The following is a 12,712-nucleotide window of genomic DNA, read 5'->3' on the forward strand; positions in this document are numbered from 1 at the left end:
AATCTGAATACAGGGCCCGCCTGGCGACACGGCTCCGGCCTCCCCTCTAGAAGAGAACAGGGCCCAAAACGTCAGTGAGCCCTCCCGCAAGCACTTTATGAGCCAAGTGCTGATGAGTGAAGGCAGCATTCCCACGGGTACCTGATCTGTGACAATCAATCAATCAATCATAGCATTTGTAAAGCACACTATTCACCCGTGAGGGTCTCAAGGCGCTGAAGGGATGGGTGCTGCTACTGCTCAAAAAGCCAAGTCTTTAGTAGCCTCCTGAAGTTGAGAAGGTCCTGGGTCTGCCGTAGGAGGATGGGGAGGGTGTTCCAGGTTTTTGGCGGCGAGGTGGGAGAATGATCTGCTACCAGTGTTCGCTCTTCGGATTCGGGGTACGATAGCGAGGGCGAGGTCGGCAGAGCGGAGCTGGAGGTTACGGGTGTAGAGGTGAGTCGGCTGTTGAGGTATGTCGGTCCGGTGTTGTGGAGTGCTTTGTGTGCATGGGTGAGGTGCTTGAAGGTGATCCTCTTGTTGACAGGAAGTCAGTGCAGGTCTTTAGGGTAGGGTTTGATGTGGCTGCAGCGAGGGATGTCGAGGATCAAGCGTGCAGAGGTGTTTTGTATGCGCTGTAGTCGTTTCAGGAGTTTTGCAGAAGCTCCTGTGTAGAGGGTGTTGCCGTAGTCTAGCCTGCTGCTGACGAGGGCCTGGCTGTCCGTTCTTCTTGTTTTGGTGGGGATCCACCTGTAGATCATGCGGAGGGTGTTGAAGCAGGTGGACGAGACGGCGTTGACCTGCCTGGTCATGGGGAGTGTTGAGTCGAGGATGAAACCCAGGTTGTGTGCATGGTCGGTGGGTGTTGGTGCTGCTCCTAGTGTGGTCGGCCACCAGGAATCGTCCCACGCTGATGGAGTGGAGCCGAGGATGAGGACTCCTCGGGAGGACTGGAGCCTGAAAAACCACCGTCCCAACACGCACTCAGAGACTTCCCCCACACCAGGCCAGCTCAGACCGGGCACGGGATAGGGGATCAACGGCGCATGTGACACGGCGAGTCAGGAACCACAACGCATAGACAGAACTGAAGCAGGGCAGATGGCGAGTGCCCGGCTGAAAAAATAACGCACTGTAAAGGAGATGCTGCTGAAACAGTCCTCGCATGGAGCCACTGGGAATATGACGAGGAGGGACTGCAGGTAGGACAGGAGGGAGCCGATGCCCCAGCCACGAAAGCCTTCATGGCCGCGCTATTCATATCTCTGCGTGAAGATCTACAAGAACTGAAAGGGCAACCTTCAGCTCACCTAAAAGAACTAAAGCGCGATTTGAAGGAAGTAGGCGTCCGGGTAGCGACTCTAGAAGAAAATGAAACAGGAAGGGACGAGAAGCTGGAAATGATGCAACAAGAAACTATCCGGCTTAAGGAGCAGCATATTGAGCTACAAGGCCCTGCAGAAGACTTGGAAAATCGCAACCGCCCGCAGTAATGTACGTATCAGGGGAGTCCAGTCAGACGCAGAGGGAGAGGACATTAGGGCCTTTGTACTGGCCCTCTTTCAACAGGTGTTGGGCGACGACCACACAGCCGATATTCAGACTGACCGAGCACACCGGGTGGGTTTGCCGCGAAGTGGCAAGGCACCTCCAGCAGACATTTTGGTGTGCGTGCAAGACTTTCAGTTGAAGGAGCTGATCATCAGAAAGGCGAGAGACACACACCTGATACAATTCCGCCACCACTCTCCAACATCTTTCCAAGATCTGTCGGCTACCACCCTGTTCAAACAATGAGAATTTTGAGCTATCACATCGCACCTGAAAGAGAAAGGAATAGCATACTCATGGGGACACCCTTTTCGGATCATCTTCCGCTACAAGTGTAAGATCCGACAGCTACGTTCACTTCAAGAGGCCAGGGAAGTTCTGGGGACTGCGAAACCCATGTCCCCGGAGGTGCAATGCAAGTCACTGGAAGGGTCGAGAAACACCCAGCCCCGCTGGCAAAAAGTAGGGAAACCCTTCTCTTTCCACAAACCGGACACAGCAACTATAGTCAAAGAACGGAAGGCAGTTATTTCCTCATTGACCACTGGCCTAGTCCAGCCATCCTCCAGCAGAAAGGTCAAGGGGCGCATAATGAGCACAGATATGAGGCGCAGTTGGAGATTGCCCTCACTTCCCTTTGAAGAACTACCTTGGGCTCTCGCCTATTCAAACCGTTCTACTCAGACAAACTTTTGTCTCAAGGGTTTATAGTTTTTTTTCCATCCTGATTGATGGGAGATATTATATTGTTAATAAGTTTGGGGATTATATTATTTTGTGTAGCCTGCACCAGTTATTGGGTCGTTAGATATTCGTAAGCAGTGATACACACCTTCAGCCACCCCACCGTACCCACTCTATTGTGCGCATATCCTACAGCTCCACTTGACAACGGTTATGTCCCATGGGTAAAGCCCTTAAGATTATAAGCCTTAATGTACGGGCCCTCAATCACCCAGTAAAACTATCAGCCAGAACTCTGGCGGTGATATTTGCATACTGCAAGAGACCCCCCTCTTATCTAGAGACACAGCGTGCATGCGCACTCGCCGATTCCCACACCAATATTAGTCCTCTAGTGCTGCTAAAAAGAACAGAGTAGCTATTCTTTTTGGAGCAAAATTCGAGAGCAGAGTAATTACAACTCTATTAGGTGAAGGTACGGGTGCTCGCACGTAGAATTTTGTGGGGTTCCACTCACTCCATTTAAATCAACATCTATAACCCAAACACACAACAGGAACCCTTCATTGTTAGGACCCTTGTAGAAGGATTGGCATCTCCTGATGCAGGGATTCTGGTGGGAGGTGATTTTAATTTAGTGATGGACAATACCAGGGTTCGCTCTGGCCAGAGATTTACATAAATAGGGGTGCTCTCATCGGAGGGTAGACGGTGGTTCGATGAAAATGGATTGCATGATGTCGGGCGTCAACAACATTCAGAGACACAAGACTACACACCCTACTCGGCTGTACACAAATCTTATGTGCACCTAGACCCCTTCCTGGCCTCCACAGCGCTTCTTCCTAGGGTGAGGGAGGCAACTATAGAACCAAGAACCCTGTCGGATCATGCACTAATCACAGTCACTATTCAACCAGATGACACCCAAAATAAATTAATGAGATGGCGCCAAGAGAAGGCCTGCTGCAATCCCCGAATACGGTGAAGGAGATACGCGCAAAAATAGTAGAATATTTACAGCACAGTGATAGGGAGGACACATTCTTGGCTGCGATTTGGGAGACACTGAAATTGGTAACAAGAGGGAATTTATAGCTGTATCATCCGCCGTCAATAGAAGATGCCGGGAAATACGACAGAACATAGAGTAGGAGGTCCGAGAACTAGAGACTCACCATAAGTACAGATGTGCTCCAAGGTAAAGGAGAGAACTAGAAAAGAAGCAGCTCCTCCTAAACTGTCTAGACCTAGATAGGGCAGAATATTCCCTACTCCGCCTATGGCACAAATTCTACCTGGCATTGTTTGTGATAAAGTACCATACGATAGCCATGCCCCAACGGAACTTTTGAACATTCCATACATTTTCCATGTTTCATTAGGAGATGTGGTTTTGCCTGATATACATTCTGATGACTGAGATATTCATGCTGTTCATTCATTGTTCTCTGACTTGAAATATTATACAGCGTTTGACACTGAAGCTTTGTATTTACATTCTGCAAACTATGCCGATATGTTCTGTTATCAACATTATCGTCATCATTTTTTACAAAAGACCAAAACTCTTAGACCATTTTTTAATTTTACCCAATGGGAGCATTACCCAACACCGTTGCAGAGTAGTTCAAAGACCCAACTGAGTAAATTCATGTATTTTACTGGTTACAATCTTTTTGACCCTCACTCCTATTTTTGTAAACTGAAGATACCCAACTGCACTAAATTTATGCTGACCCACACTAAATTAGTTTACTCCTTGTCCTTCATAAATGATTTGTCCATGAAAGGTTATGAGTATTGGAATGACACAATTGATTTGAAATCCATTTGGGGTACCACGAATTGGCAAGTGCAGGGCATAAAATCATTGCATCACGCATGTCTAATACCGTCTCAGGTCATATTTTTAAATGAGAAGGTACACCAGACTACTTGTTTTGGTTTAGCCACGGCCAAAAATCGAAATATTCACTCCATTCCATTATTGGCACCTTTTGAAACATGGCAAACACTTACCAACTAAACAATTGAAGGCTTAGCTGCCATGTTTCAAAATGGCACACTCAATTCTTCCACTATTGACCCCTTGGGTTGTTTATTGTGGCCAACCAGCTCCAACGCATGTCAATTACCCTTTCTGAATACTACAAAGGGGTTTACCTAAAGTAGACCTGATCCACATTTCCCAGATTCCCATACAGTTACCACATACTCAATGGGTAAATTGTGTCAGCAATGGTTGGAACATTCCACACTGTCATCTGTGAAACAACGCCTTTCTCTATTGTAAGGTGACATTGATCTGGCTGATTTTCTTTTGGGTCCAAAGTCCCTTCGAACAAAACGTTTTGTTTATGCAGCCTATAATAAATTCTGGAAGGTATCGCAGATGCAAGCGGCGGTCCGCCTGCGCCAAATTGACCAAGCTAATTTAGAAAAAGTTCTTGCTGTTGATAATACCATTAATACACTGTCTTCTCGTATATACACTTTTGATAATATTGTATCATCAGTCATTGACATTGTTCAACATGAAGTGTCTGTTTTGTATCATGGTCAAAATCAGTTACGTTCTTTGATGCAATTTGCATGGACCTTAGAAACGCTCAAAAATGGGATTATATGAATGCTTCTGCACTATTTTTGCCATTTAATTTGACTGATAAACAGAAATTGATGTCAATGAAGGATGAAACATATACATTGTTACATATTGAACAAGTAGAAAAGTTTCAGCTGTGTGGTTAATCCATGGGGCTATTTCACTGCCTATCTCACTCTTTCAGTTTACAGCCCGTGCGAAACATTATCCAGTTGGTAGATATGAGCCCCTGGGCAGTAATTATATTCATGAATTATGGTTGTTACCCACTCCGCTTTAGATGGCAATGCGCAGATAAGGAAGTTTTCATTACAGGGGAGGGTTGCGATTCTACAGTAGGATATTCCCTAGTCTGTAAACAAGTTAAACTGCACAGCGCCTGTAACGTGTCAGCACCTAATCTGGCTTGTTTTATAAAAGGTACCCCTGTCCCAGCTATTATTCCTGGACTAACTTTGCTTTCTAACGGAAGTTATCTTATGTTGAATAGCCATGACTGCTGCGGCTTACGGGCTGGCATCCCGTATATAATAACAGTTTCCCAACGAGCTACATGTTGCAGCAATGTCCCGTTTCCACCCCCGCATGGGATTGTAGATAGTTCTCTTTGGCCTTCCATTCCAACTTTGAAAAACGATTTTAACAAGCTAAGCAGACTCAAAGCGCTATTGTTTCAACAAGAAATGTCTCTCACATCAGCTCGAGAGACCTTCGAATTGCAGGGGGCAAGAACTCCAAGTGAGATGCACTCACTGCTGAACACAAATCTCCCACTCCATTTTTGAGAATTGATACACCCAATGTTTAATGCGTCCGATACAGAGGGCTTTGCCCACTTTTTTAAACTTGTGGGATCCGGCCTTGTTTCATCCTTTCAAACTAATTTTGGAGTAATGCCAGCCTTTATCCATTCTATTTTTTCCAGCGCCTTCAGCGGGTTTCCCCTGGTGCTCCTGTGTATTTGCGACGTGCTTGTTCTCTTATTATTGCTTCACAATGGATGCTCGATCAGTGAAGCTGCCAAACTTGGTCCAATTGCACCTGTAATTTGATCGATTGCTGCAGCTTTTTGACTCGATGCCCATGAAGTCTTTTGGCATCCACTATTGGCTGACCTTCCATCGTGCATACTTCACCTGCGTGCAGTCTGTGTTCCGATGCCCTTTTCAATGGGCCCTGGATGTCTGCCTCTCCAATATCACACACGCTGCCCTGGATTATGATCTGTTACTGGGTCCGTTAAAGGCCCATGACCAGGAATGTGCCATGGTTAGGCGTTCGGTGTGTGATCCTCTACTTGGACCAACGTCAGACTTAAGTACCTGTGCTCGTGTGCCGCGCCTGATAGATCAGTGTTTCAATGAAGTTAACGCAGGTTGCCTTGAGACGCTCCTAACGGCCTCTGGATATCAGGAGCATGTGTGCTTGTTTGATCTACTAAACTGGATGGCATACCTTTACAATGGAAGGGACAGACAACATTCTGGAGTTCATGGCATTAGGCTTTTCCCGTAACATTTCTATCTCCGATGAATAACTATGAATGGATGGCATTTTTGAGAACCTGATTGAAAAATAAAACCTTGTAATAATAATTTTTGGGGGGGCTTCATAATTATCTTTATTGGAATACTACTGAGACGCGTTGCCTTTGCTTGCCTCTGATTTTTGTCTTAGTGTATGGCTAACGACCTGGCGAAGGGGAGGGTGTCACGTGGGCAATAGGGACATTGTCTTTTTCACTAAGTTAGCATGAGGACGCTGCAGCTTGATTGCTGCTTTGCACATGTTACTACTAGTCTTTATTTTTTGCAATAATTCTCTATTTTTTGCTATAATTTCTATGACTGCTTTCACATGAGAACTCATTGCTGAGTTCACTCTCTACATGTTCCTGGGATTTTGACTGAACATTGTGTGCAAGGTCGAACATCAATGCCCCTGGTTATTTTGTTCTTAGTCCTTAGACAAAATATACCAATGCAGCTGGTGTTTGGACTACATAATTTGTTTTTTAGGTGGGATACACGAATAGGTAACACACACTTGGAGAGGGACCTTTCCAGGGAGAAGAGCGAGACAGCACCTATGATGTAGATCTACCATCTATAGGCTAAGGTATGCAATCTTCTGACAAAGCCAGCGATCTTCTATTATATATTAATACTTCTTCTTAGCAAGGGGAGGGAGCTTATGCACTATCATCTCTTCTCCATTGTCTTTTTATGATGACATCTCCCTTCATGATATATGGACTAGCTACTATGCTGACTGTATTTGTACTATGCATTTTCCTGCTTGTTGTGGTGCGTATTCTGCATGTTAAGGCATGTTAGTTAAAATAAATATTTTAAACTGTTTCATGTCTCTGTCAGATCTTATTGTGGACAAGTACAAGAGTGTGAGCGAAAGGCTGTGTCTTTTTACCGGGATTCCTAGGCGATCTGGTAGTATTGTGTTCTGTGATGTCTAATCATTTGTTTCTCTGTGAGTGAGTAGGAGAGCAAGTGAGACACTATAGCTAGTCAGTCATGGTCTTGTGGGTACTAAGGTGGTAGGAAGACTCAGTCCCTACACACCAAGGTCCCCTATTCCTGCGCGTAGTTCTGTATTTGTGCAGAATCCGTCGTGCTCTGTATCTTAGAGCACTAATACATTTCAATGAATTGATTTTTCCTACCTTAAAGTCATCTGAACAGAATCTTACACTTGCATGTAGTCAGTATCCTTATTTAATAAATCCTACATTCTCCTCCAAGACATTTATCTAAAGTTTAAACACCAAATTGTGGCATAAATGCTATTTCTGTGCAATGAAAATACTCTTAAGTAGAAGTACATGGTTTCAGTTCTCAAAGTTTGTCTTTAACTCACAATGTCTAATGTAATGGTGACCAACAATCGTTACTTCATTCATATGAATGAATGAAGAGTATTTATAAAGCGCGCAGCTACTCCGAAAGAGTGTCCCGGCGCTTGAGAATCTCAAAACTAGTCTGCTGCTGTCCCAAATTGGCGGGGGAAAACTTAGGGTGAATGTCGGAAGAGCCAAATTTTAAGCATCTTCCTGAAGGTGAGATTGTCCGTCAACTGTCTGATTGTCACAGGAAGGAGGTTCCCGGCGTGTGCGAACTGCACTTTGAAAGAGCGACCTCCTATGCGGGTGCAGCATATCTTGATGATAGCCGCCAAATACAATGGTGATGACCTCAAGGTTCTGTGGGGGGCATACTGTGTGACTCTCTTTCCGAGGTAATGTGCGCCAGTACCCTGCAGTGCCTTAAAGGTCACAACCAAGGCCTTGAAGCAAATTATTTTCCTAAAGGGTAGCCAGTGCAAGTCTTTCAGGTGAGGTGAGATCTGGGTTCTGGGTTTAAGCAGGAGGACCACCCGAGCGGCCGCATTCTGTACTTAGTAGGTATTCCGGGAGGCCTAAGTTTAGGACATTGACATAGTCCAGTCTGGAAACAATAAGGGCTTGGACAACGGTCTTCCTGTGTTCAAGAGGTAAAAGAGGAAGACATTTTCTGAGCATCCGCAGGAGGCCAAAACAGGATCCTGCGTCTAACTGGATTTGCGCTTTGATAGACAGAATGCCATCCATCTTGACACCTAGGTCCTTGACTGTGCTGACGGAAGAGAGGGGTGGGGAAGAGAGGCCTTGTAGTGCCATTTTGAAGTCCTTTTTATACTCCCGCAATTATCCCACTGAAGAAAATATCAATGTGGTCAGACGTGGAAGTGTACAAAATGTCTTCAGCCTTAAGCCCGACTGCAGGAAATTGCATCTCCTTCTACTGCTATAATGGTACAAAGATAATCTAAAGAGAAATTGTTCTTTTGATTAGAGAATTTTAAAATGAATTAAGACATCAGTGTTACATTAAACAACCTCAAATCTGATACATTCGTTTTAATCCAACAAGATGACAAAGGGGGTAATATTGTTATGATGAACTCTGTAGACTATGGAAAAGATGCTAGAAGACAATTTACTGATTCTACTCGCTATTAGATAGTAGAACAAGGGAGGTTGAAGTTTTCCCGGAAACAACAGCACACAAGCTGTAAGCTTATTATGGTCAGGGATTAATAAGTGATGAGGAGTTTGGCTATTTAAATGTGATGACACATCACCTCAATCATGTTCTTTTTACATAAAATCCATAAGGTGATGAGGATACCAACATGGCGACTGATCATATACAGGATTCTGTTGAATACAGAACATATATCAAATGTTTATAGCACTATATATTTGTCACTTATGGTGGCAACGTTATCATCCTACGTTAGGGATACAAAATATCTGTTAAGACAATTGAATGAGATTCCATGGAAGGAGTACTGTCCACTTGTAACTATGAATGTTAAAAGTTTGTACATAATACAAGAACATAAGAAAGGTTTTGTGAGGCATTGAAATGTTTTCTATTTATGAATTCAGCAAGTTATTCAAAACACTCATGAATGATACTTGACCTAACTGAATTCGTTCAGAGATTATTTTATTTTATTTTGGTATTGACTGATTGTAGAGTTCCTAAAGCTTAATGTGCTCCATTTTATGTCTGGTGCTCCTTAACCTGCATTTATTAGTTAGTATTTATTTGATACATCCCATTTGAATCCAACCAGATTCCAGAAGCGTTGGGCTATGTGCGTCAATCTCTACAGCTACAAGGTGATGATTCAAACTCTTTGCATCTACTTGCCCTCTTACTCTCTGCACAGAAGCACTACCACGATGCTCTGAACATTATTGACATGGCTCTGAGCGAATATCCAGAGAACTTTATGTAAGTAATACTCCGTATAACTACACGATATGCAAGTTGTATTATTTTTTATTTTCCATGAGTTATATGCTATATATAGTTAGAGGTGTGAACATGCATGGTAAAAACTAGAGGAGAAAAACATACTTTGTTTAATGTTGTTCTAGCTTTGATTTTCTTTTGAAAGACTCTCTAATCAGTGTCTCTTTTTGTTGTACATGTTGCATTAGGAATGGGAATGATAGACTAGATAATGAACTTGAGTTGTAAAAGGAGAATTCATCAAAGGGTGCTTCTTGTTTCTACTCTCTCTGCATTTCATGCCTTTGTGAGAAACTGCGGCCTGGTCTTCCATACTTTGGTCATTCCACCTCACCCTTGTTCTTTCCACACTAAACTTCAGGATAGGCTCCTGTAACACAGCCAATATCTGAATTTCCTTTTTCAGCGGATATTGCACAGTGTACCTGCTTGTGGCGATTCGCTAAAAAGCAACATTGCAGAATCATTTTGACCTTTATGGAGTGGCATTTCTTCCAGTGCATAAACACGCAGCCACTTTACCTTTGGAACACTTAAACAATTGAATATGATTATACATTACATCGTTCATTTATTCTACAATTTTGTGGGTACTAATTCATTCAGATTATTTGTTTACTGAAGGTCACATGTTCACAGGATTTTCTGAAAATGTCTCCTGTTGAAGACAGTATTCCAGAAATATAATCTACTATGTTGGATCCTCTCTTACTTACAATTTTTCCAAGCGATTCTAAAATTACCGTATAATTGAGATATACGGTTAAGTGATGGATCCATTATGCTCAATCAGTGAACACCCATTTTACTAACGTTAGTGATTCCGTTGGCTTCATTGCAGGGTATCAAGAGCATGGATGAGGTAGGTGAAAAATGAATTTTCAATCAGTTTTCTAAAGGCAAGTTTCATGGTCTTTAATCGTGACCAGAAGGGTTTAGCTGCAGGGCCTAGTATGTGGCTAAGCCCAGCGCGCGTCCCCCAGGAGAGACAACCCTTGAAATGCATGACCTTTGGCTGTAGCGCCTGGCCTATGGTCAGACACTCCTCCCAACCCCTCGGAGCTCCTAGCCATCATTGGGCACAGCATTCTGCCATGTGCAATTCAGGTGTCCGCGGAGTCTAACCCCTCTGAGTGGTCCACACCCATGCTCCCATCATGTTTTGTTCTGATTTTTAATACTGGGGGGGTGCTTCTGAGTCCTGTGATGCTGCATTTGTTTTTTTGTTTTATTTACTGGGTGTCCCTGTGCCCCCTCCACATGTGCCAGAGGAAAAGGATGCACTCACACTGTCCGTTTTGGCCTTTTGTCTTGAAATTGAGCACACTGGGACCGAGTCCTGTAATGACAGCTATAACATTTTGTTCAATGTTAAGGCCAGTGCATTATATTGTTTACTCCTGTATTGGATCTTTCATAGATTTACATGCTTGAATCATTCCCCGTCGTTGAGTTGGGAGTCCCACGGGACCTTAGAAAAGCAGAGTAATGCTAGCCATAGACTAGAAAGGCCCTAGCCCTTCAGTTTAGTAGCATATTCTAGTAGTTTTTTTAAGAAGAGATTAAACTTACGTTCCAACCAATCAGGTTGCACCAAACTTTGGAACACTCCTGTGAGAAGATCCAGTCCTTAAGAATTTCTGCTGCATGTCATGTTAGGGAGTCTCCACCAGCTCTGCTCAGTTCTACCTATTCCAGTGTATTTTCATCGCTATATCTGTACAGATATATATATCTATGTATTTCTATATATAGATATTTTGCACAGTATTGTAATTGCATTTATATAATGGACACCGCTCTCTAGTGCGACGGGTACTGCCACTCACAGAGGCAATTCTGCACTCAATTCTAACAACCTCCGAAAGGAATCATTGTGCACTCGGGTGTCTTATTCCAAAATAATTTATTAAAAAACCACCATAGAACTGACATAACGATTTTCCGCCTTACCAGCCTTTGTAAATGTCATAGTCTTCTCTGTCAAGCAACCATTTATTCAAAACAATCTCTTTTCGGTGGCGTGGATATAATGGCCAAAAACAAAGGACTTTTGTTGTTATTTAGTCTCTTAAGTGTATTACTGGTGCAGCCATTTTGACAAATTGATTCTTGTTTTAAGGAATGCCTTTCTTGTTTCCTATTGACTAAGGTTATAAAATCATAGAGTGATATTAGTACACTTCATTTTCTAGAAATCCTATATATTAAGAGAAAAACATATATGTTTAAAAGCGTATTTATATAATCACAATGTTGTTGATTTATCCCTGTATGGGCAGGTATACATTGCTCCACAAACCTTCAATCAATGATAAGGTGTTATTTCTCAATATAGTTTGTTACATCTCTATAGAAACATTTTTCATGGAGACCTTGTGAACCTCTCAAACGAGAAGGACAATAAATATATTAATAAAAGAGGAGTCGGTATGATGATAACTATCTTATGCTAACCCTATATTGCACCTGGATTATGCCCTGAATTGGCTATCTTAAAGTGACATAGTATTAATCTAAGCTGTTATGTTGCATCTGATTCCTATGGATGGATTCCTGCGCCAGTACATGTACCACTTTATATTTTGGTCTATTTATAAGTCTCTTGCAAGTGGCTATGCTTGCAAATATCCAATAAAGTGACTCTGTGCTCTAATTAACCCATATATAATACATATAATGTAAAATCTAAACAAAAATAAAAATAAAAAAAATAAAGTGCAAACTATTTTCGTTCTATAACTGTGCTCGGAGCGATGACTTATCTACTGACTATGTGCTAAATGATTTATTGATGGGGCCTGCTTTTGAAAACGTAGGTTATCCTTACCACAATAGATAGTCAATTCATTATTTTTGATCATCCCTAGGATCTTGTATTCAACCTGGGCCCATAGTTCCTTGTTGCTATCCTTTTGATGCATTTGCAAGCGTGTTTTTTTTTAGGCAGACCACAAGTTTCAGACAGCATGCGGAAAGTTCAAGTAATGTGTTAACTTTGGAATAACATTTCTTGAATAATGGTGTGCATTTCGTCACTCTTTTGATGGTAAGATCAGTTACTGCCACA

The 12,712-nt window shown here is 42.8% G+C and overlaps 1 protein-coding gene across 4 annotated transcripts in view; it reads left to right on the forward strand.

Moving 5' to 3' along the window:
- TTC7B (tetratricopeptide repeat domain 7B) overlaps positions 1 to 12,712 on the forward strand; it is a 1,385,350-nt gene that overhangs the window by 620,226 nt on the left and 752,412 nt on the right. For all 4 annotated transcript variants that reach the window (XM_086937670.1, XM_086937667.1, XM_086937668.1 and 1 more), the window contains exon 15: positions 9,461 to 9,621. In XM_086937670.1, the coding sequence (XP_086793796.1) occupies positions 9,461 to 9,621 (161 nt within the window). The remainder of the gene's footprint in view (positions 1 to 9,460; positions 9,622 to 12,712) is intronic.

This window comes from Lissotriton vulgaris, chromosome 9 (assembly GCF_964263255.1).
Source record: "Lissotriton vulgaris chromosome 9, aLisVul1.2, whole genome shotgun sequence".
Classification (NCBI taxonomy): Eukaryota; Metazoa; Chordata; class Amphibia; order Caudata; family Salamandridae; genus Lissotriton; species Lissotriton vulgaris.